General features: G+C 35.8%; 1 protein-coding gene and 1 pseudogene across 2 annotated transcripts in view; one reads left to right on the top strand and one right to left on the bottom strand.

Moving 5' to 3' along the window:
- The window catches only part of UACA (uveal autoantigen with coiled-coil domains and ankyrin repeats), an 86,824-nt gene that overhangs the window by 23,370 nt on the left and 38,844 nt on the right, over window positions 1–24,610 (bottom strand). The window contains exons 1-8 of one of the 2 annotated variants that reach the window (XM_032618522.1): window positions 20,885–21,470; window positions 18,614–18,747; window positions 14,274–14,362; window positions 11,129–11,193; window positions 10,276–10,333; window positions 4,404–4,474; window positions 4,194–4,300; window positions 780–961 (exon numbers count right to left, since the gene is read on the bottom strand). In XM_032618522.1, coding sequence (XP_032474413.1) covers window positions 780–961; window positions 4,194–4,300; window positions 4,404–4,474; window positions 10,276–10,333; window positions 11,129–11,193; window positions 14,274–14,362; window positions 18,614–18,747; window positions 20,885–20,923 — 745 coding nt within the window. In that variant the 5' untranslated portion in view covers window positions 20,924–21,470. Of the gene's footprint in view, window positions 1–779; window positions 962–4,193; window positions 4,301–4,403; window positions 4,475–10,275; window positions 10,334–11,128; window positions 11,194–14,273; window positions 14,363–18,613; window positions 18,748–20,884; window positions 21,471–24,610 lie in introns of those variants that run through there. The other variant, XM_032618513.1, reaches the window with a different exon arrangement.
- Window positions 1,476–2,131, top strand: LOC116746812 (annotated as a pseudogene).

Genomic DNA, 24,610 nt, shown 5'->3' with positions numbered 1-24,610 from the left:
ATAATCAAAATATGCTAAAATATTTATGCATGACAGTCACTAAATGGCTATTTATACTAGTAAAAACTGTATAAACAACTTAAATGACACCTATAGAAAACTGCTTAATTAAATTAAACTTAGATGGAATTTTATGTATCAATAAAAATCATACTGTAGAAAAAATATTTATTTATGAGGCAAAAGTCTTCGAACTATATTACACAAAAAGTAATCTACAGCTTACTACAGGTGACCTCAATTTTATGCATAGAGAGAAGACTGGAAAGATATTCCTCAAAATGTTAGTAGAGGCTCCTCAGTGGTAGAATGAGCGGTTGATTTTACTTGCTGTGCTTTCCAATTTCTCTTTAATAAGCATACGAAAATACTTGGCACAAGTATTCAATAAATCTTACTTGAATATTTTAAATACATGTTTAAACAATGATTCTTTCTTTAAAACTTTTTAAGTACAAGAGCTTAAGCACTTCACCCCTCCTCATCAAAAAATATATATTAGCAAAACACTTTATTTGGCTCTTTCTTTTCAGTTCTTAAATTACTCCACAGTAGAGTAGGGTTGACTGGATAAACTGGACAATAAATGTAACACACACTGCCTCAAAACAAGTGACTATAATGTAAAACCGCACAGCTGGGGCAGAGAGGGAGATGAAGCAATACTGCTTATTGTAAGGAGTGTTTTGCCTCTTACGAACTGTAGCTCTACCACCTAAATCTTTAAAAGCTGCTCTTTATTAACTAGCACTTTTCTAGTGACAGAAAACTGCTGGTACCTTTGCTGGTATTTTCTAATGCAGTCTTCAGTAAGGTTAGAATGTCCAGATTGTCACCAATTCTTGCATAGTAAGAACTATCATGGCCAAGGGCATCCAGCAAGGTTACATCAGCACCATTTCTGATTAAGACTTCTACTGCATCTTTGCAACCATACTCGCAACCTAGCATGAGAGCAGTCCTAGAAGGCAAGATGGAAGAATAAAAGACCTTGAGAAGGATCAAAAAAAAATATTTCAGAAATCTCTTTCAGAGGTCCCCTTCTTAAAGAACAGATATTACTTTAAAAAGCCACGTTGTTATAGACACAGATTTGACTTCATATTTTTATCTTATATTTTAACTCCATTGCATTTATAAAAAACATTTGTTTTGTGTCTTAGTTTGCAGAGCTAACATTTTACATCGACCTACACACATTTGTTACTTCTACTACCAAATTAACCTCCTTTATTCCAGTCCTTCTATGTACTACAAGTTAATTGCCACAAAGATCTTCCACAACTGATACTGTCACCTTATCTGTGCAAAACCTACAATGATAAACCCAAGCTATTTAAATCACTTTGCAGGCCTTTCCGCATCCCTCGTGGTGGGTGGCAGGACAGAGTGGCACAGTCCTTTCCAAGGGTTCTCGGCCAAGGGCTTCATCGTGGGCCCTGCTGCCGCCAACCCCACTCCTCGTTGGAGAGAAGATGGAGGGTCGGAACAGCGCCATCTCCGCCAGTGTGTGCGGGGCCCTTTTCATTGGGTACTGCATTTACCTTGACCCCAAGAGATGGAGTGATCCTAACTTCAAGAACAGGCTGCGAGAACGAAGAAAGAAACAGAAGCCTGCCAAGGAGAGAAATGGACTTTCCAAGTTACCTAACCTTAAAGATGCTGAAGCCGTTCAGAAATTCTTCCTTGAAGAAATACAGCTTGCAAGAGTTACTAGCTCAAGGTGAATATGAGAAGGGTGTTGACCGTCTGACAAATGCAATTGCTGTGTGTGGACGGCCACAGCAGTTACTGCAAGTGTTGCAGCAAACTCTTCCACCACCAGTGTTCCAGATGCTTCTGACTAAGCTCCCAACAATTAGAGAACTGTAAGTGCTCAGAGCTTGGCTGAAGATGTGGAATGAGAAACAAATGTCAATATAATAATCTCAATTTAAAAATATTTTAAAAATCTTAACTTGAAAGATGATCAGCTCTGGGGGAGTAAGGGCAAATAAGCTTGTTATGGACTGTGCTACACTCAAATCTACCAAAGTTAATTTTTACTTTGTGTAGATCCATTTGTCTGTTTTATTGATTTTCCCAGTGAAAAGTGTATTTTGTTAGAGAGGTTTTCATTTTATAAATACACTATCAGTTACTGAAAAAAATAAAATAAATAAATCACTTTGTGAACTGAACCACACCATGCAAACGTCACCAATGAATCCCTTCTATTCCAAAACAAGAATCAGATTCCTGTTCCTGATTTCTCTCTTTAGAAGAGCCTTTCTTCTCCTACACATCTCCTTCACATTTTCACACTTAATTTTAAAATTTGCCTTCTCAAATAAATCTTCTTTTTTTGTTGTTGTACGCGGGCCTCTCACCGTTGTGGCCTCTCCCGTTGCGGAGCACAGGCTCCGGACGCGCAGGCTCAGCGGCCATGGCTCACGGGCCCAGTCGCTCCGCGGCATGTGGGATCCTCCCGGACTGGGCCACGAACCCTTGTCCCCTGCATCGGCAGGCGGACTCTCAACCACTGCGTCACCAGGGAAGCCCTCAAATACACCTTCTTTGATTAACCCCATTATCATGGACCACTGGTTTATTCTGCCATGATAGAATCGTCAGCACTCAAACATTTAACAGTATGATTGGCAGATCATAATAATGCAACAATTAAATCATCATGGAAATTTAGAAGTACTCTAGAAATTCTCTATTTTTACTGCTGAGGCAACCAACACTTAATGAAATGAAGTGACTTATCCTATATATGACTCTGTCTTCAATTGTGAATATTGAATTTCATACGGAAACTGGTTTTTGCCTTTATTTGATGTCTGTTCTATTCCTCTTTTATACTCCCCGGTAGTTGCTGGAATGCAGTTTTACATAAAACAGGCATTAACAAATTTTTTGTTATAAGGGAAAAAATGTTATAGGTAAGACAGGAAGAAAGAAAAGAAACTTGAATACAGAGTGTCAGAAACAGATTTTAATTTACCTTTAAAACCATTTGATATGTAGTCTAAATATAATACACATTGCCCTATCGCACTGGTTTTTTTGTGAAGTTCCAATGAAATAACACAGACAAACATACTTGGAACAATATGTATACTTGGAAAAATATGTATACGTGGATCAGCCAGATCACCCCTTTCTGATCCTAAAATTTATTTTTCAATCAAATTTCAATCAAATCATGCTTGGAGCCAGATCATAGTATCACAAAAACAAAGTAATATAAAAAAAGCCACTTTCTTAAAAATCACATTAATGATTTAATTGCTTAAGAATTTCCTCCTTTGAGATGCCTGAACAATGAAAACAATGAGAGCTATAAAATCTGACATCCAAAGACTAATTATACTTATCTACTTCCAGTGAACTACAAACAACAGAATACGTGTTTAGAAGAATAAAAGTAACTGAAAAGAAACCAACAATTTTACCAGTAATCATCTATACAATCTCAGAAACTTGTCATAAATTACGGTAATGCTTCAACTGGTGGAAGGGATGTATTTCAGATACTTTGTTGTCAGAAACTCCGTGACTATAAACATCAGAATTATAATATAGCAAGCAGCATGATACACTAGACCCAGAAAAGAGGACAGAGAGAATTACAGATAGAAATTGTTAGTGCACACCAACTAAAATAACATCAAATACAGGTGCAGAGATAAATTAATGAAATCTGTATTGGGGTACAGAAATGAACTCAGTTTCAAAGAAGGAGGTGGCATTGTGCCCAGCAGAAAGGAGAGAAAACACCTTGAGAAAATCTACACTGAAACATGTCAAGCTCCAGGACACGCAAGCACTCCCTTACTCTCAAAAGATTCACTAATGAAGATGTAGAGACTGTAAATGTCATTTTTTTATTCTTCTTCCTTATTTGAGCCCATTTCATTAAAGATTATTTTATAAGCTCAAAATAACTAGGATATAATTACTCTTTTCTTCAGTTCTTTGACCTGAACACAGGCCATAATCACTGCCTGTATTTCGAGTTTACCCTGTCATCATCCCCCATTTCCCTCTCCCTCCTTCTTCAGCCAACTCTGAAGAGTAATAAGAAGTGAGTGCTAATTCCAAGGAAGGGAGAACCACAGGGGATAGAAAGGCCAAGTCACAGCAGCAGAGCTTCAGGATCACTGTGCATCGAGCTGGTGTCTGGGGAGCCATGATAAAAGAATTACCTGTTTTGTTTGTCTCTGGAATTAATATCCGCCCCTCTATCTATCAGCAGTTGACATATTGATGGCCTACACATCTGAGTAGCCAGAACAAGTGGCGTCCGCCCATCCTAAGCAACAAGAAAAATAAGACAGCATTCAGACAACGAGTCTCCCAAAACATGAAAGTCAGAATACATGAGTTGAAATGAGAATAAACATAAACTGACTTACTACATCTCTGGTATTCACTGAGGCCCCGTGGTCGCAGAGCAGCTGTATGCTAGAAGGACAGTCTGCCATAGCTTTGAGGAACAAAGGAAAATGATAAATGGTGAACATCTGTTGGTAGCACGTGGTGTTTTGCTAGACCCGTATAAGGCCTAAATTCTTCAATCCCTGAAGTACTAAACTTCACATCCTTCACTCTCAGTTTAGCATTATAAGCATTGATTTTTCTATCTGAAAATGGATTAGACAAGACCATTTTGTAAATTTTGTATAATTTATTAGGACCAAGGAACACTGTCACTCTTGCAGAGGACAAGAATATACTGCTGTGCTAAGGGTAACCACTGATAATGAAAATCACACTTAAACTTTCTATTTATAGTATATTTTAAAGTATGGCTATAACTTCCTGAATCCTTGAAGTGTTAGTGCAGTTTTTTAAAAAGAATCATATACTTTTTTCTTTATAGAAGACCCTCAGTAAATAAAGTATGATTCATACAATTCATATTTCCTTTTCAAAACAGAAACTGCAATGTCTGCCCTTGATGCAAAAGCAGGGTCATTTTGCTAAAAATTATATTATAAAATCACATGATGCCTCTTCTCTGATCAACACTAGAGTTCATATCAGGAAAAAAGTGGTCAAATTCATAAAGTACGATTGTGTTTATACTTCCCACGAGTTTTTATAAAAGTTTTATAAGTTGATATTAGTTTATTTGCACAAAAAAGTACTAAGTCAGTGTTCTTTTTTTTTTTTTTTGGTGCAATTCAATAAAGTAAAACCAAACATACATTAAAAAATCAAGTCAATTTTTCATTTCTGATGTCTTTAATCCAGAAAGTCTTTTATATAAAATATATAATCAATCTTAAAAAAAAGATAAATTGAAACTGAATACATTAATTCAGAAATTATAAAATAACAACCATTCAGGCCCAATTAAAAATAAGAAGGAAAAAATGTAAAGCATAAAAAATTCCAGAGTTATACTATACTGAACAAATCAAGTCAGTATTAAAGGTGCGATGATGGAGAATGCCAGCCGTTCATCCTTGTTCCATGGTAATAAAACTGTGTTGGGCACAGGGTGGCTCACCTAGACCAGAGTTCCCAGTCTCCTTTGCATGAAGGCATGAGTTAGATCATGCCAATGGAGTCTGACATGAGGGACATGTGCTACCTTCTGAGTCTAGGGCTTTAAAAAGTGGTTATACATTCTTCCGTAATCTTTCTCCTTCCTGCTAGCAGGATAACAGGTACCTATTATCAGCTTCAGCCTTAAAGATGAGGACAACACCCCCAGGCAATGGTAGAACTGCAAAATAGAAGAAATCTGGGTCCCTGAATGACTATATGAAGCAGAGGTACAAGCCAATCTGCTCTTTAGGGCTGTGACATGAAAGAAATAAATTCTCTGTGTGTGTGTGTGTGTGTGTGTGTGTGTGTGTGTGTGTGTGTGTGTGTGTGTGTGTGTGTTTTTAAAGCAAATGTTATTTTATTTTGTCATAGCAGTATAACCTTTTTTTTTTTTTTTAGCAGTATAATCTTATCTCTAACCAAGACAAAAATTGCTATCAGAAGTCAGGTGCTGTTGTTAACAGATACCTAAATTATACAGCACTGGTTTAGTGGTTGGGTACTAGGTGGTCAGTAAACATATTTCAGGCTAGAAACCTTGTGACTTTTCTCATACTGTGGCAAAACATTTGATAGATCTATCATCTGTGCTAATTTACAAGGTACACTGTGTGACTATGGAGCCTTTCTAGGTGAAGCAATAGAAAAGAGCCCAAATTTTAGGGCATATTGGCGGCTGCTTACTGCTTTTAGTAAGAAAGAGATGAGGTCAACAAGAAAGAGATGAGGTCAAGCAAGAATTAGTTATGAACACAGATGGAAGGGAATAGTTTCTAGATATTTGGGACCTCACAGGTATAGAGAAGCCAATTGTTTCTCTATACCAAACAGCAAGATATAAAACTATTGTTGGTCACAACTTTTCTCAAAGACAGCCCAATAAGGAAAAATGAAAACAAAAACAAAAAAACCAGATCCAGTCCTGGAATAAAGATCAGATTGAGGATACTACATTCCCATCCAAGACTATTATTTCAGATGACTTTGAGGTGGCAGTATTAAAATGAACAAATGAACTTATTTACAAAACAGAAGTAGAGTCACGGATGTAGAAAACAAACTTATGGTTACCAGGGGACGGGGTTGGGGGGGATAAATTGGGAGATTGGGATTGACATAACACACTACTATATATAAACTAGATAACTAATAAGGACCTACTGTATAGCACAGGGAACTCTATTCAATACTCTGTAATGGCCTATATGGAAAAAGAATCTAAAAAAGGAGTAGGTATGTGTATATGTATAAGTGATTCACTTCATTGTACACCTGAAACTAATTTTAAAAAAAACTCTGTAAATTAACCTAATGTTCTACACAGTATTGAACATTTTATAAATAAATTTTCTAAATTTTGGTTAAAAAAATAAAATAAAATGAGGTAGAGAATCATAAGTCCAGAAATAAAAACAAGAAATAAAGGAGGGTTAAGAACTTTATGTCCAGAAAATAAATGGTTCCTGACATATGGAAGTGGCTGGCAACAAATAGGCCAGAAACCTACCAAGGTTTTGAGGGAATGCACTACCCCAAAACCCAAAAGCCCAGTCAGCTAAAACTAATAACTCTTCCTGTGCTTAAGCTGCCTATATAGAGAGCATACTTTCCAACATCCAGTTTACCTGTGATCTTGGAGGATAATGGACAAGAACCTCCCAGAAGGCAGAGCTAGGGCCCACAGATGACAATAAGGGATTTCTCCTAGGAAACAAAACCGGGGGGCACCTGAAGGAGCTAACCAAGAAATTTACTCCAAGATCTCAGTTGAAAGCCTTTGCAAGTTTTGCTCAGCAGTATTTGAAACCTGCTGTTGAATAGTGACTGCTGTGTATTCCCCAGTTCTCCTGTTTCCAAAAGGGAGTCTTTATTTTACTTATCCTGTTCTCGCTGCATCACTATATTGTGAGGAGCAGATCTCTTTTCTTTGAGTTTACAAACTGATGGAACATGAAGAGCCATTTCAGAGCCAAAAATACACAAGTGCACGTCACCCAGAAATCCCAGACTTTGAGGTGGCTTCAGTGACTGAATTGGTTACGTATCCTCTCCCTTGGGATGGGGATAATGTTCTATGTGTGGGAAGTAGGGGCTGCAGGAATATCTGGAAGGCCAGAGGGCTGGACTGTGGCAATTGTTACCAAAATTTGTTCTCCCCTTCTTCTACAGTGTGGCAGCTCGGCCATGACTAGTTATCTTGAGATTACATTTCTGGGCCTCCTTTACAGATAAATACAACCAACTGACTTTGCTCTTATTGATGGATTATGAGTAGAGGGCTATTTACCACTTCCAAATCTGGGCCTCAGACTGTGGGCATGCGCTCCTCCTATTCTCCTTCCCTTTCCTGCCAGCTGGAACGCAGATATGACTACAACCCTGCTGCAATGACATTGCTGAGGAAGATACCAGAGGAAAGTGGAGCAACAAGATGGAAAGAATTCAGTTCATGAATGACCTCAAGCCACCTGCCAACCTATACCACTCCATTTTTTTTTTATAAGCAACTGATATTGGAGTTCTTTTACTACATCAACTTGGTCTTCATTCTAACTTCATCTGTATACCTACTGAACAAATATTAAAATTTCAATCTGTTAAGTTGTACCAGTTTTAAAAACAGGGATAATAAAATCTATAATATACAAAAAATTACACATATTTACTGTACATATTTTGATGAGTTTGGACAAATGCATACACTGTAATACCCTCACCACAATCAAGGTACTAAATATATGGATCAGCTCCACAAATTTCCTTGTGTCCTTTTGTGTGTCTGTGTGCTTTTTGGGGTTTGTTTTGGGGGGTTTTTTTTTGGTGAGAATACTAAGTACTCTATCCTCTTAATATATTTTAAAGTACACAATACCATATTGTTAATTATGTACAATACGTTATTACATTACATTATACAATAATTATATACAAGTTTTGTATAATAATTATACCTCAATTAAGCAGTAAAAAAAATAAAAACAATGAGAAAAAGTTGAACATTGAGTAAATGATATTGAAAACATTTTCAAATGCATTAGGTGTGATAATGGTATTACACTTAGGTTACAAAATAGAATCATTATCTTTCAGAGATAAAAGCTGAATTGTTTATGGATAAAATTTATGATGTCTTGGATTTGATTTAAAATATGCCAAGTAGAGGAGAATAATGGGTGGTGGTATAAATGAATCAAGATTAGCCATATGCTGACAACTGTCTCAGCTGGATGAAGGGTATAAGGTATTTTAATATGATAGTCTAACTTTATGTTTCAAATTTTCATTTTTAATAATTTTTAAAGCATGATTATTAACATTTTTAAAACATGATTATTTTTAATTTTTAATAATTATAACATTTTTAATAATTTTTAAAACATGATTATTAATAAGGTTGGATGGATTAAAAAACAACTATGAGAAGGTGGTAGGAGAACAGAAATATCATGTGACACATATCCATACTTCATTAAGCAGCAAAATCATTTTAAAATTTCCATCAAACAATAAATTAGTGCTACAGAAATGAATTATAATTTTTTATGATTTTAAGTTTAATTTATAAATTTGTTTTGATGAACCCATAACTACACAAGCTTGATAAGTATATCACATACGAATCAAGGTCTATGTTTTTATTTATTTTTTAATTATTTATTTTTGTTTATGTAAGTAGTAATACAAAATTATCATAAAAATATAAAACTATAGAAACTCACAGGAGTCATTGTGAGGTTTAAATGACAATGTATGTAAAAATGTTCTGCAAATAATAGCACTCTATACCAAAATTTTTAAAAATGCATTGTGTGAGAGATTAAACTATCACAAAAATACATAAAATTTTTTTTAAAAGGAAGAAAATCAAAAGTATAAAAGTTTGAAGGAAATTTGAAGTATAATACATTTTTAACAGAGACTACTCTAATCCTCTAATCTACCAAGGATATTCCATATACATGAAGGGAAACAGTAGGTTTTGTTTTGTTTTGCTTTTCCTTGAACACCTAGTTAACTAGGAATTTCAGTCTTAGAGGAGTCTGCCCAGGGGTCAGACTATCTTACATTCCAAAAATCCTTAAATATTTAACTTTTTTCTAATCATTTTCTTTAAGACACCTAAAGAATAATGCAGATAAATTTTGATATACAGTATGATTAATAAAATCTTTGAAATTACTAATATAAATCTCTTTTAAAATACAGCAAATTACAATGATATGTAATTCAGCACTGACACCTCTAAATCAAAACAAGCACCATCACCATTAATTAAGAAGTTACTACGTGCCAGGTACTATTCATGATTCAGTTATAACCACTACTGCCATAGTATTAGTAACTTCATTTTGCAGATGAGGAAAATGAGGTTCAGACATGTTAATGAGGTAAATATAGTTTTTAGGAAAGAGAAGTCTTCCTCGTTCCCATTTCTCCTACCAGTTCCCAAGCAAACACATGGTACTTACAGCTCCTTGAGAGCAGGATTATGGTTTATTCATCTTTGGACTTTCAGTATCTAGCAACCTGGCCTGTAAATATCGGCTGAATGATTCTTTTTAAGCCGTACAATCCAATAAATTTCAAATCTGAATAAATAAAAAATTCATAACATTCTGTTTCTCCATGAATTATACAAATATATTCACGTTAAAACTTTGAAATTAATTTAAACGCCCAGCCATTTTAACAAAGATTTGTTTATGTCCAAGTGAAACCTTTGCTTATTACCTGCATCGTGAAGTGCAGTTCTTCCCTGCAGGTCTACACGTTCAGTGGGACAACTGTACTGTTTTAAAACACAGATATTTAGTAACCTAAGAAAGTTTTATTTCCAAGTTAAATATCGAGACTCAAATGAACAGCTGTTATTTAATCTTAAAAATATTGCATTTATCAAGAACTCTAAAGAGTACTAGACAAGCCATAAATATTTTGACATGCGACAAATATAATAACATTATACTGTAAATTTAACAGTATTCCAGTAAACAGGAAAACATATGGTACATTACAATCGCATGAAATATAGAAACTGTTATTGTTTGGGGTTTTTTTCCAGCAAGAATTAAAACTCGAACAATTGAATCAGAAAAAACAAATGAGTTCTGCTGTGAAACTTAGTGGCAAACATGTTTAAGGAAATGTGTGACTAGACCTTTCAACTGAAAACGTAATTTAGCCCAGTAGTTCACAGAATTTTGTGGTTGCCTGATTATAAGCTTAACTAATGATGTTATTACATAGTCTGAGTTACTGATGTTTATACAGAAATATATAGATCCTATGCTGTATCACTTCATCTCAAGTCATATACCAGATGACAGAAAATTCCAATCTCCAGCTAATGTCAACAGGAAGGTCAAGTCTTTGTTGTTTATTTTTAATACACTGAGTTATGCAATTCACTTCCCTCAGAGTCTTTGCTCTTTATTGTTCACATTCTTTCACAAATGATGGAAAAAATATTATGTAAGCTAATAGTCAAAGCTAGCCTACTATTTTCTTTGATCTCAAGTTCCAAAAACACATCTGTTATTTGCAGTCAAAATAATAAAGTCAAAGTATTAACCACTTTTACTACCTGTAGAAGTTTTTGTAGACACAATGCATGCCCATACTTTGCAGCCAGGTGAAGAGCATTCCTCCCTAGAAAAGAAATAATTTTAAATATATGATAAGGGTTATTTTCTTCACATGTGAATTCTCCTTAGAAATGTCCTTCAGTTTTCCAAAATCAGTTGACAGACTACTTCATTTGTAGGCATGCTTTAAGTTTCTAAGATGTCTCACCCAGTTTCATATTTTAATTAGAGACAATGTACACACCAAAACAATGAAGGTGGGAAGAAAAAATAAACACACAAACTCATTACAGAGCAAGAATTTTGTCTTATTCACCACTGTATCTCCAATATCTGGAGCAGTTCCTGAAACAGAGTAAGTAATTAAATATTGCCATAGGAGAGAAGGGAGAGAAAGAGAAAGAAAAAAAAAGAATGGGGATAGGAGGGAGAGAAAGATAACTCGATTTCACATAACATTTCTCAATAGGCAGTGTGGATACTAAAATGGAGAAAGGTTAAGAGATGTGAGTCAAAGAAAGGGTATTCTCTAACTAATTTTTATGCTTCAACTAAAATTCAAAGTTTACAGAGAGATTCTGTCTCTGAAAAATCAGACAATTTGTTCAAATATGTGATTAAAATGTGCAAATTTAAAGGAAATGATGAGGGGAGCAGGGAAGAGGTCACCAGATAATCTGGAAGGTTAACTCTGAATACTGAAAAAGGTAATTTGCAGAGAACATTCTACCTCCAAACACTATTTCTCCAAATCGTACTTCTTTACACAAATATCTTTCTTGGATGGTGAAAACTACAAGGGTTTCACCAGACTATTTCAGCTTCCAATCTTTAATGCTCTTAATTTCCCTCTAACTTCACAAACTTCTCCAAACATAATTGTACTTCACAAGTAGACCTTTCTGCTAGAAAAGTAACGTGTGTTCTGTTCATCCTGGATGAAGGAATAAATTGACTTTCAACTCTCATTCAGTTTTATATGCATGTAGATAGGTGAATACGTTTTTGCTGGGTCTGACATTTCTGTGTAGCTAACAGGTTCTAGAGCAAAAGGCAGTGAGTCCAGACCTTTGAACAGGTAACATATTCAACCACTCCTAAACATCCTCTACAAATAAGTCAGATGTAACAATTTCAAATTTCAATTTGCTACTGGTCATGGACAAACTTTCTAGAAACAATTTCACATCCTGAAAAGTGACTAGAATAACTGGTGCTTACATGAGAAGTAAGAGAGAGCATGGGGTGGACAGTGAGGATAGACACAGTGGCAACAGTCCCTGGTGTTTACCAAAACGCCACAGAAACTTGGCCACATTAAAATGTCAGGTCAGGGCTAAGGAAATACCAAATCCAGCCACTTGAGATAGTACAGCAAAAAATCATGGAAATATCACCTCTAAAGCATATCACCCTGAATTACACCAAAGGCGCGTACCTGGCAAGACCTGGGTCACAAATACCACAAAACCACACTAACTTGAAATCTGGTTATTTCCAATCTACTTTTATATTGCTAGCAAATAAAGGAGTTAATATAAAATACATAAAGATTGTTTAATCAAAGTTTTATCAAATATCCACATCTGGATTATAACAGACAATATAACAGCAAATGAGACAAGGTCCTTGTTCTCAGGAAAGGACAACTCTAAAGACAAACATAATTAAACTCATCAATAAAAACATGACTAAACAACAGCAAAAACAAAAGACAAAATGGGTAAAGCAAGGTATGCCAGAATGCAGTATATGAAAAGACGTCGTCTGCTGAGCTTGGGAAAGCATTTGAGCTTCATCTGCACTGAAGGAGGGAGGGCAAAAGTCATTTAGATTGGCCACAAGGCCGAAATGTCCAGAGCAGAAAGAACACAGACAAAAACAAGAAAGACACGTGTTTGAATTGGAACCAGCACAATAAATAGTCTTATGAATTTGAAATGGTATGGTTAATCCAAAATTTCTAAAAATAAATATTCTTCTGCATCAGTGGAAAACATATATATAAGTAATAAGAGCTTTTTGTTCATTCAAAGGTGGCAAATAAATTGAGTTTCATCTTCAATTAAGGTAACTTTAGGTAAAGATTTTCCTCACTAACTCATTTGTGATCTCTCTCTCTCTCCTCGCTTGCCTTCCATTTCCAAACACAATGTTGGTTAACAGTAATGTATTTATTTGTCCATACATGGAGTCATAGGATAAAAATTAAAGTTGTTAAGGACATTCTCTGCTCTATGTCAGCTCCCGTATTTAACTGAATAACAAAGTAGAAGTGCAGAGAAATAAGCTGCCACAGGTCTCAGAGAACTGAGAATGATTGTCCAGATGAACAGAAAACTAAAACACTGAAGAAAAGCAATAGCTATATTCAAAGACTTTAAATCTATCTTGTGATGTGCAGACAAACTTATGCTGTAATATTTTAAAAGACAGACATAGGTATGACTAAGTTTAAGCAGAAGGCCTGGTAAGAGACAGACTTAAACTGTCTATTAGAAATAATTTTTATAAATATAGCTAGTTAAACACAGACCAGGTCTCCTCATGAGGCATAATGGTTAAAAACACAAACTCTGACTGCGACTCATCCACTGAAAGACCCCGGGTAAGTCGCTTAACAGTGCAGTGCCTTGCAGCCTCATTGGCTTGATGTGAGGATAAAATGAGTTAGTACGTGTAGAGCGCTTAGCAGAGTAGCTAAGTCTATGTTAAATAAGTGTCACCTCTTCTTGTTATGATCACTACTGGTGATGTTGTTATTATGAGACAGTTAGTTCCTCAACACAAGAAATGTCCAACCAAAAACCAAATGACCTCAGGACAGCGAGAATTCATATACTGAATAGTATATGAGTATAAACTAAATGGCCCCTAAAGGTTCTTCAGAGTCTGAGATTTTAGAATCCTGTAGCACTACCAAGACCAGCCCTAGACCTCAGGTCTCCAGCTGCTCATCCATTCGGTCATCCTTTCTGCTACATCCTCAGTACTTGCCCTCTCCCCCAGAGCAATACCTCAGTTAATTAGAAAGAGAGAGTTAAGGACTTCTCTTTGTAAATCACATTTAGCTCTGATTTAGAGCATTGGCAGTGGACAATGCTTGTCTTCTCTGTTTGTAACTGACTATGGAGGCAAACGTACCTGCGGTGTCACTGGTTGTAATATCAATTCCATGTATGAGGATGGCATTCAAACACTCAAGATTCCCCTTTGAGGCTACAACATGAAAGCTAAACAAAAAGAAAATACTTGTTATGCCATGGAAACGACTCAAGGTTAACTTAAATGTTACATAAATGTCACCTTATATTCAATACTCACACATACATACACACACGTGTGAACATGCATTTTAAAGGCTACATTAGAACACCTATATGTTTAATCCAAGAAAAAAGAAACCTATCTCATATTACTGAAAAACTCATTTTAATCCAAATTTACATTATTACCTCTATAGTTTATCATTTCAATAACAAAGGCACTGGTGTTTAGACCTTAATAAATGCACTGAAAAGTTTCTATCAGATTATTTTACTTAGTTTCAAATATACTGAAACCGCCAAAACAAATGAAGTTACGATGGAATGCTCAGGCCAAAGACAGATCAAAACACTTATCCATCTCTTTAGGATTATCATATTAAACCTGGCACAGAAAAGTCTTCAAAACAAGCTAAGCTACACTTGAAAGCCACAAAAGATCTGGCATCATCTTCTTCCTGAAGTACTACCACATTATTCTTCCTTTTACTCAGAGACCTGTATGACTGGTTCAAATTTCACACAAACAGAGTTGAACACGAAATAACTTTAAGCCATCAAGTACTCAAGATACATGATAAAATATCCCATTGTTTCTTTGATCATCTAATACTTTCTTAATTAATAAACATTTACAGAAATATTTTGTGTGCATTAAGAACTGACATTGTAAGTAAATACTGTAGGACTTGTTGGCAAAGGAGATTGAACTCAGGTCCTAAACGAGTACCGTACCCATCGTGAAGTTGCCAGGAGGTAAAGGCTCAGCAAGGTGCCTGGATACAGACACACTTGGCAGCACACTCCCTGTCGGGGTCTTCCCTAACCATACCACTTGAAAATTTTACATTTCCCCATCCGCTGCAACCTTAGTACTCCTAGCTTCCCCATCCTGGCCTTCATTATTCTAAATAGAATTACACGTTTTCTAATACCATATATAAATTGAAGATTTATTTTCTTTATGGTCTATTAATCTTTTCCTACTCAACTAACTAGATGAAAGTGGGAATTCTTGTCTGTTCTGCTTCCTATTATATTCCCAGAACCAATGAAAGTACCAGACAGATGACGCACCCTCAAATATCTGAATAACTGAATGCTTAGAGACAAAATCTGGAGATAGCTAGCAAATTCATTTCCAGATATTACAACACTAGTTATGCCTCTATTAGTATTATAAGGGATGTAAATGCAAACTAGAGACTGAGCACTACTAAGTAAAGTAAACCAGGTTTGTGTAAAGTTTGAATTAGAGAGAAAGAGATGTTTCTGATAAAAGGAATATAGTGTTCTTAAAAGTCAGATAAGTTCTCCTTAAATTGCTATAAGGTTGAGGGTATCAATCTCTTTGCAACACTGAAGTGGGGAATTACACTATGCAATGCACCATGAGAACCTTTTGAGGAATGGTAATTTCCGTCAAGCAAAGGTTTTTAGTCTTCCAACAATCTTGGGGATCTCATTTATTGTCTGCTTGTCTTCATTTCTTAGCTCACAAAATCTGAAAGACTTCTTTCTTCAAAATAACTCAACATTATACTGATGATGCACTTAAAAGGGCAGAAATCACAGCAAATCTACAATGCATTATTAATACTGTTGTGCTATAAATAGTAGATGTACTTCAGAAAGAAGATATATCCATCATTAAATTGTATGCAGAGTTGCAAAGGAAATTTGGAAAACTGCTTTATAGAAATACTCTTTTTCAATTAAAAAATCAACTTTAAGTTTTCGTTTTTTAAACAAGACAAGTACTTTTACTTCTATAATAGGAGATCCAGGTAATATGGACAGTCCCCACCTCTGAGGACAACTAGAAGAGCTTCATAAAAAATAACGCATCTGCTTGAAGGTATCAGTAGGCTAACAAGACAGTGAAAAATTACTAGGCCAGTATGCAGGGAAGGACAGAGGCCCAGAGAGGTGAGCTTGGTATTTGGGGCTACTTTTTGTCTAGGAGCATTTGCTGATTCTAGAGAAAACAGCTGGGAGGCTGAACAGTACTTTTGACAGCCTGAGGGGATGGGGAGACAGGAATTGGAATCCATGGCTCTCCAAGTGGCAGTGAAGCTTCTTGGTGAACCTGCCCCATTTTGCCTGGGCAAAGGGCTACACTCTAGGAAAGAGGCAAACAGGAAGAAAACAGATCCTTGCAGTGACTATGGCTAGGCCTCAAATATTTCATTTTTGAAATTGGATAGAGGTCATGAAGGACATGTTACTTTTGTCTTAAATTTCAAAAATTGAAAACCAAAAAAATCATTCAAAATAACATTATTTTTATAATTACAGAAAATGTATTTGTAATATGCCCTATACTTGACTAAATATAAAATGCTTTAATTAAGAAAGAATACAGTTTGTGTGTGAGTAACAAAAGGAAAGTATTTTATCCTATGAATCCCAGAAAGAATTCTACTTCCTACAGTGAAAACCTCAGAAACTAATACTACTCAAATATTTCACAAACTAAAGTTCATAGTTAATCAAATTACACCAGATTTTCATAATTCTGACCATTAATACAAATAATTTCCCTCAAAGTTGAACCTTAGATCAAAAAAACCTGAACAAAAACTCAAGTAATCATTCTTTCAAAACATTCAAAGCATGGACGGACAGAACTGAAGAAATTAGGTTTCACTGAAGATTTTCATCCCAAAGAAGATCCTTTTATCTTTTAACATCTTGGCATTTTGGGAAAAAAAAAAGAAAAACAGTCAGTTTTAGATATTAAATTTTCACTATTTATACTGTGAGCCCTATAAATGGTGTAAAATTAGCAAAAATAGCAGCAGGACTCAAAATAACCAGTTTCTGTAGCTATCAAATTGCCTACCTGATAAAACTGAAACAGTATAAAAAAATTGGAACTTCTCAAACTTTATTGCTCTTATGAACAACTTAAAGTCATGCTTTGCTATTTTCACTATACTTAAATATCTAAGCATTCTAAGGTAGTGACCTACATCAAACATTAACTATCCACTTCTTAATATTCATTTCTATATTTAGTACCTGGTTTCCAGTTATAATAGTCTAAAAAAAAACTTACGCAAGTATAAGGCGGAGAGAAATTTTAGGAAACGAGACTTTTCACCTCTAACTTTGGAAGGTTTCCCAGATAAGGTTTTAACTGCTATATTTATAGAGGGTAGTAACAGAAGCTAGATCTACCCTTTAACCCAACTGCTCCCCATCCTCAACAGGAAGAGAAATGATAAAGACTGGGGAGGGGTGAGAGAAAAGATGCCTGGTTCATAAGCATGTAAAGTCCTCAGTAACAAAAGCAAAAGGGTAGGAGCACTACCTGTATCTCCCTAAGTCACACTAGTCATTCTGCCTCCCTACTGCCTGAAACATTCTCATTTAAATTAATTACCCAAATATAAAAATGGATTGGGGGTTAAGAGGAAAAGGCAGTGTAATTTACAGAACTCTTCCAAGACAGAAAACTTGGGTTTACATCACAGACCTGTGACTTTTTTTTTTTTTTTTTTTTGGCTGCATTGGGTCTTCCTTGCTGCGTGTGGGCTTTCTCTAGTTGTGGCGAGCGGGCTTTTCATTGCAGTGGCTTCTCTTGTTGTGGAGCATGGGCTCTAGGTGCGCAGGCTTCAGTAGTAATAGCATGCAGGCTCAGTAGTTGTGGCTCGTGGGCTCCAGAGCGCAGGCTCAGTAGTTGTGGCTCACGGGCTTATAGTTGCTCTGCGGCATGTGGGATCTTCCCGGACCAGGGCTCGAACCCGTGTCCCCTGCCTTGGTAGGTGGATTCTTAACCACTGCGTCATGAGGGAAGCCCAGACGTGTGACTTTTAATGAGACTAGACCAAGTTATTTAACCTCTGTAAACTTTTTCCTACCTTTTTCAAAGGGCCACTGCAAGGATCAAATATGATAAGGAGTATAAAAAAGCTTATAAACAAAATTGCACCGAATAAAAATGCACCAAATAACCCAGGCTATGGTTTGCCACAGCGTCCAAACAATTAGACCACTGGGTAGTATTTTAGTATTCTTTCTCTCACTTGAAAATGTTTCATATTGAGAAGAATTATTAGTCCAAATTGTTTGAAAGTGATGTTGAAAGATTTTATAGTGTGGGTTTTGATAAAGGTTTTTTTAAATTAAATGTTGATAACTATAATTCACAAATTTCATTTGTATCCCAAGGGTCTACCCAAATTTCCTTTAGGGAATTATCGTGATACTCACGCAGATCTGCCTTCCACATCTAGTTTGCCTGGATTGACCCCCTTTTTAGCAAGGATTGAGGACACTTTTTCTACATCTCCCTTTTCTGCTGCTTTCATCAATCGGTCATCATATTTGTTCCAATCTGCTGCTTGCTACAAAAAAGAAAAAAAGAATGTAAACATGGCATACTATATATATTAGTAAGACTTTCCAAAGAAGGGGAGAAAAAAAAAGAGAAGGGAAAGCAGAAATGTATAATACATCACTGAGTTACCAGCTGCACCCCAAATTTCCTTGTCCCTGCTGTTCCAACGTCACAAAAAGAACCTTTCCAAAACACCTGATGTACAAGAAATATTTTAATTATACTTTTGAGAAAAAGGATGTCTCTCATGTTTTCTGCCCTGTTTTCTTTGCCTTCAGAGCAGAGAAAGATTGAACACCTACCCTGTTCCAGGCATGAATGACTCGAACAACCCAAGTAAACTAGAATTATCATCCTCACTTAACAGATGAGAAAAATCAAGACTCCAGGGACATTAAACGACTCAAGCAGCCAAGCTCAATCGAGATTTCTCATGACTTCAAAAATCAGTGTGCTCTTTTTTTTCCTATTCTGTAACTCACGCTTTCAGATTTGGCTCTGATTATCTCCCAAGACCCTTAGACACAGTGGAATTCTGCACACCTTTTAAGAACCCCACCACCACTACTCGCTTAAAAGGCACTGTTTGAAATATAATTATGGAGACAAATTACACACACGTACGCTCAAGAGAAAAAGCAATCCATTATGCTTATATGTTAGGATAAAAAGAAACTTCTACATAGAATAAAATGAAAAAAAAAGACTCTAAAGTACTAACTACTTAAAAATCCTAAAATTATAGGATCATAGATGACTTTCATTTTCTTCCTTCTTTACATTCAACATATATTGCTTTTGTTAAAAAAGATTTTTTATTTCAACAAAAACAGTGCATGTGTATTTAAAAGGAAGCTCAAAGGCAATTTTTTTTAATAGGAGAATGTATCACATGATATATATTTTAATTATATCAAGGTTATCTTTAGCTTTGATTGGAGAAAATATATTCAAGACATTCTGAAGCCAATAACTTCAACCTTTTCTTAGTAAGTAGAAATGTAGAACCCAGCACTAAAATATACATTATTTAAACAAGTAAGGTTTTAGCCTTTTAAAATTCTATACAGTAAACTTATTGCTAAATTCTTTGCTAAGTCCAGCATCATTTCTAGAAAAAAAGATGTACATATTTTTCACTTAACTTACAAAGCAATTCCTATATCCACAAATACCATAACAAATTTCTGGGTGTGGAGGGGGTAATGAAACACTTAAATGAAGCATATCCTCTAAATGCTGGATCAGTATGATTATTTTATATTTACTATCCCCTCTAAACCAGAAAAAAAGAAAGCAACCAATTTTCTAGCTAAATAAGCAATGCATTCATTAAATACTTGAAGTGAAATATATAAAAACTGAATATGAAAAAAGATAAATACATTAAAATTTTAACCCATCCCTGAAATCTGATTCAAGTACCTACACAGACTTCAGAATTGTTGTCTCTAGTCAAATTTGGAGATGAACCCACTTCTTTCTAACCTGAAAAGTTCAAACTACCAACTATGAGTAGGGCTAAGCCCTACTCACTGGCTCAAAGTCTAAACTACATTTTAGGCATCCCCTTTCTTTAGCTTTAAAACAAAACAATCAGTTTACTGACTCTAAATTGGGGAGTGGTAGTAGATGTAGGCTTTGTGTTTTCAAATGCCTAAGGGATTAAGTCATGTTTAGCACACAAACGCTTGCTCTAAATTGATTAGTTTATCCTTGCAGTTAGAACAACTCAACTTTATTTCCAGGTAAAGTCCTGGTGGAGAAAGGAGCTATTTAAAACACTAAAACAATTGTAAAATCCAAAAGTAAGGCTCTTTAAAAGATAATTAAATGAGATTAAAGTCTCATATTGTCCTGTGATTCTCAATTCTACTCCACTAAGCATTGTTTTCCATTTTGGTCCACTGTCAGTTAACAGAAATACTGCTCAATTATTAAGATTCTATTATATGCTTTTTAAACACAGAAAAAGAAACAAGAACTTTTGTTTTCGATCACTAACCCCAATCTGCTAATCAAATAAAGCAGAGAGAATATAATAGACAAAGAAACCAAAATTAATAAAACAGTACATTTTAAAAGAATACGGTTCGAAAAGCCTAGCCAAGACTCTTGTTACACTGGACTACAGGGATACCTACTCTGTTCTTAGGAGCACACGAAAACCAACAGTTCATCATAGACAGGATTTAGTTTCTTGTTGCTAACAGCAAACTACTTCGCATTAAGTTACAAATCTCTGTAGCTCACAAAGCAAGCCCTCAGAGAAACGCCTAACAAGTGACTCGGTCCTTCTCGTTACAACTCTTCCTGTTCTGCAGTCTTCATGCTGGGCTACACTTAGCTTGGATCTCTAACGATATTTTCCTCGTCTTCAGAATCCTTCTCCGCCTTCATAACGCCTGAAAATTATCTTCCTTGCTGTGCAGCACTTGAGTAAGAGCAGTCCCCAAATCAGGTACTGTAACTCCTCCTATTTGTTATTCTTTAGAAGCTGTCTTTCAAAGCTGTCCCTTTTCAGAGACTCCACTGGAAAACTTCAACTCTGCATCCTGCCGCCTCAACACTGCAACACAGACCAGCATCTGTGCACGATAAAGCTGTCCACATCCAAATCATCCCGTAAGCAGTGTGTAGGCTGTCTCCCATTGGTCAGGATCTATTTTAGATTCCATAGGCCTTGACAGCTGAGTGATAGATAGAGAAGAGCAGCTAAGAATATACTGTAAATTCATGCTTCTCCTCTGAGTAATAAACTTGAGGTCTGCTAGGGAAAAATGACTCAAACACATTGTAAAACATGCTTATTATATCAAAGCAACTTGCGTGACATCACGACAAAATTGTTAAGAGACAAATTTGGTTATTCCACAAAACAATATTTAAAACCAGTTTCAGTCTTAGGATCCTCTATCATGAAGTTATAATAACCTTGATAAACAGAATATAAAACTCTATTTTAAGCAAATGTGTCACAATTTAATTTAAGGAAACACACACACACAGAAACATTTTCAGATTTTCTCCATTTTCCTTGTACCCCTATCAGTCTCATTCTGCATACAACCAGGTTTCAGCTTACAACTGCTGCCAGTCTGTCTCCTAACACGTAAATGAGAAGAGCCAGAGGCACTGCCAAGGCATTAAATAGTCTGCATTATGATGAATACTTTTCAACAAATTTTAAATTTAACTCAGTACTCTTAATTTCCAAGTTTAGCACCCTGCCTAATATAACAAGTAAATATTTTATAAGTGGAATCAAATTATCTAGATTCAGGGATTTTAACAAACAAATAAAACGATTAAATACTAGAGGAGACAAATGCATAAATCACTGAGCAAGACTGTAAATGAAACTCCATTTGGGGACAAAGCAAACAACCTCTCCACATTCTCCATGATGCTTAACATGCTTGTACCACAACATTCCTTACATTACCAAGGATGGTGACAAATGTCTACAAGCTCCAGGGTGTTCTGTACCTTCTAGTTCCCACAGTAGCACGAGAGTACTTTACACTTCCTCCAAAAAGGCAGATTTGGGAAATCATTTCATGGGAATGCTAAACATCCCAACACAACTGTTTATAGGAAGGAGGTAACTCTATACTATAGATCATGCTGCCAGTTAAAAGTTCTGTTACGAATTTCATCAAGAAATCCACTTCCTACTATTTAAATTTAAAATATTAGGTACATATTCTAATTATAAAACATATAAGATCATATACCATAATGTTTTATTTTTGAAACAATTATTTTTTTTTCCCCCAAATCGCATTAGACATCACAATGGATTCTGGCTGGACCCAGTGACTCCACCCACTCCATTTCACCCGTCTTCAGAGGAAATCTGGGTGGGATAGAACTCAGGCCCTGTCCTTTGGTTAACAAAGCAAGCACATTCTTTCTATATATAGGACAGCAAAGGCAAAGGAAATAAAAAGACAGGGGGAGATCTGTAATGTGTAATAAAAGCCATATATGGAGCTGTCTGTGCTAAGGCTCAGGAGATGGGATTTATGTGCCCTCCTATTCTGCGGATATCCAGAACCTCCCCAGCCTCTGTGACTTACTCTCTTGTCCCTACTCTCGCTCCTGCCTTCCCAGGTATTTCCCAAGAGCTCTAAGCAAATTCCCACCTCTGCTGTCCCCTGTGTCTGTAAGGTTCTTCCCTCACCTTCATTCTGGTTCTTCTTAAATATCACTGCGTTAGAGGGCTTCTCAAACCTCTGTACCTAAACAGTACCAGCCCCATTCTACCCTTGCCACTCTTTATCTTTCTGCCCTGTTTCACTTATCTTCATAACAGTTATCAGTATCTGCCCTTATATCATATGTTTACCTGTTTATCAGCTTAATGCCTGTTTCTGGTATTTACTTCAAAAGAAATCAGAATAATCAGGGGGACAGATTGAATTCAACAGCACATTAAAAGGATTATACACCATGACTAAGTGGGATTTATTCTTGGAATGCAAGGACAGTTCATCACATGAAAATTGATCAATGTAATACACCACATTAACTGACTTAAGGACAAAAGTCCATGATCATCTCAACTAACGTAGAAATATCATTAAATAAGATTTAAAATCTTTCACGATAAAAACACTCAAAAAACTGGAAATAGAAGGAAATTACCTCAACATAATATGGTAATATATGGGGGCTTCCTTGGCAGCACAGTGGTTGAGAATCTGCCTGCTAATGCAGGGGACACAGGTTCGAGCCCTGGTCTGGGAGGATCCCACATGCCACGAAGCAACTAGGCCCGTGAGCCACAACTACTGAGCCTGCGCGTCTGGAGCCTGTGCTCTGCAACAAGAGAGGCCGCGATAGTGAGAGGCCCGCGCACCGTGATGAGGAGTGGCCCCCACTTGCCACAACTAGAGAAAGCCGTTGCACAGAAACGAAGACCCAACACAGCAAAAATAAATAAATTAATTAATAAACTCCTACCCCCAATATCTTTTTTAAAATAATAATAATAATGGTAATATATAAAAAGCACATAGCTAACATCACATCAATGGTGAAACACTTATCCTCTAAGACCAGGAACAAGATAAGGATTCTCACTCTCACCATTTTTATTCAACATAGTATTAGAAGTCCTACCCAGAACAATTAGACAAGAAAAGGAAATAAAAGGTATCCAAATTGGAAAGGAAGAGGTAAAATTATCTCTGTTTGCAGATGCCATGATGTTATACATAGAAAACCCTAAAAATTCCACAAGAAAAAGAAACTGTTAGAACTAATAAATTAATTCAGCACAGTTACAGGATACAAAATCAACACGCGATAATTAATTGTGCTTCTATATACACTAACAATGAGCAATCCAGAAATAAAATTAAGAAAACAATTCCACTTACAATAGCATCAAAAATAATACAATAATGGGGATATATGTATACTTATAGCTGATTCACTTTGTTATACAGCAGAAACTAACACAACATTGTAAAGCAATTATACTCCAATAAAGATGTTAAAAACAAAACAAAAACACTAACTTGAAAAAAATAATACAATAACTAGAAATAAACCTAACCAAGAAAGTGAAAGACCTGTATACCAAAAACTACAAAACATTACTGAAAGAAATTAGAGAAGACACAAATAATAGAAAGACAGTTCGTGTTCAGCTTGGAAGACTTACTATTGTTAAATGTCAATACTACTTGAAGCACTCCACAGATTCAACACAATCTCTATCAAAATTCCAAAGGCATTTTTTTCAGAAATAGAAATATCCAGCCTAAAATTCATACTGCCTTTCAGGGGAAACCAAATAGCCAAATAATCTTGAAAAAGAAAAGCAAAGTTGGAGGTCTCACACTTCCTGATTTCAAAAT

The sequence above is a fragment of the Phocoena sinus genome, chromosome 2 (genome assembly GCF_008692025.1).
Source record: "Phocoena sinus isolate mPhoSin1 chromosome 2, mPhoSin1.pri, whole genome shotgun sequence".
NCBI lineage: Eukaryota > Metazoa > Chordata > Mammalia > Artiodactyla > Phocoenidae > Phocoena > Phocoena sinus.
The sequence above is the reverse complement of the archived record's forward strand: the minus strand, read 5'-3'. Positions and strand labels throughout refer to the sequence as shown.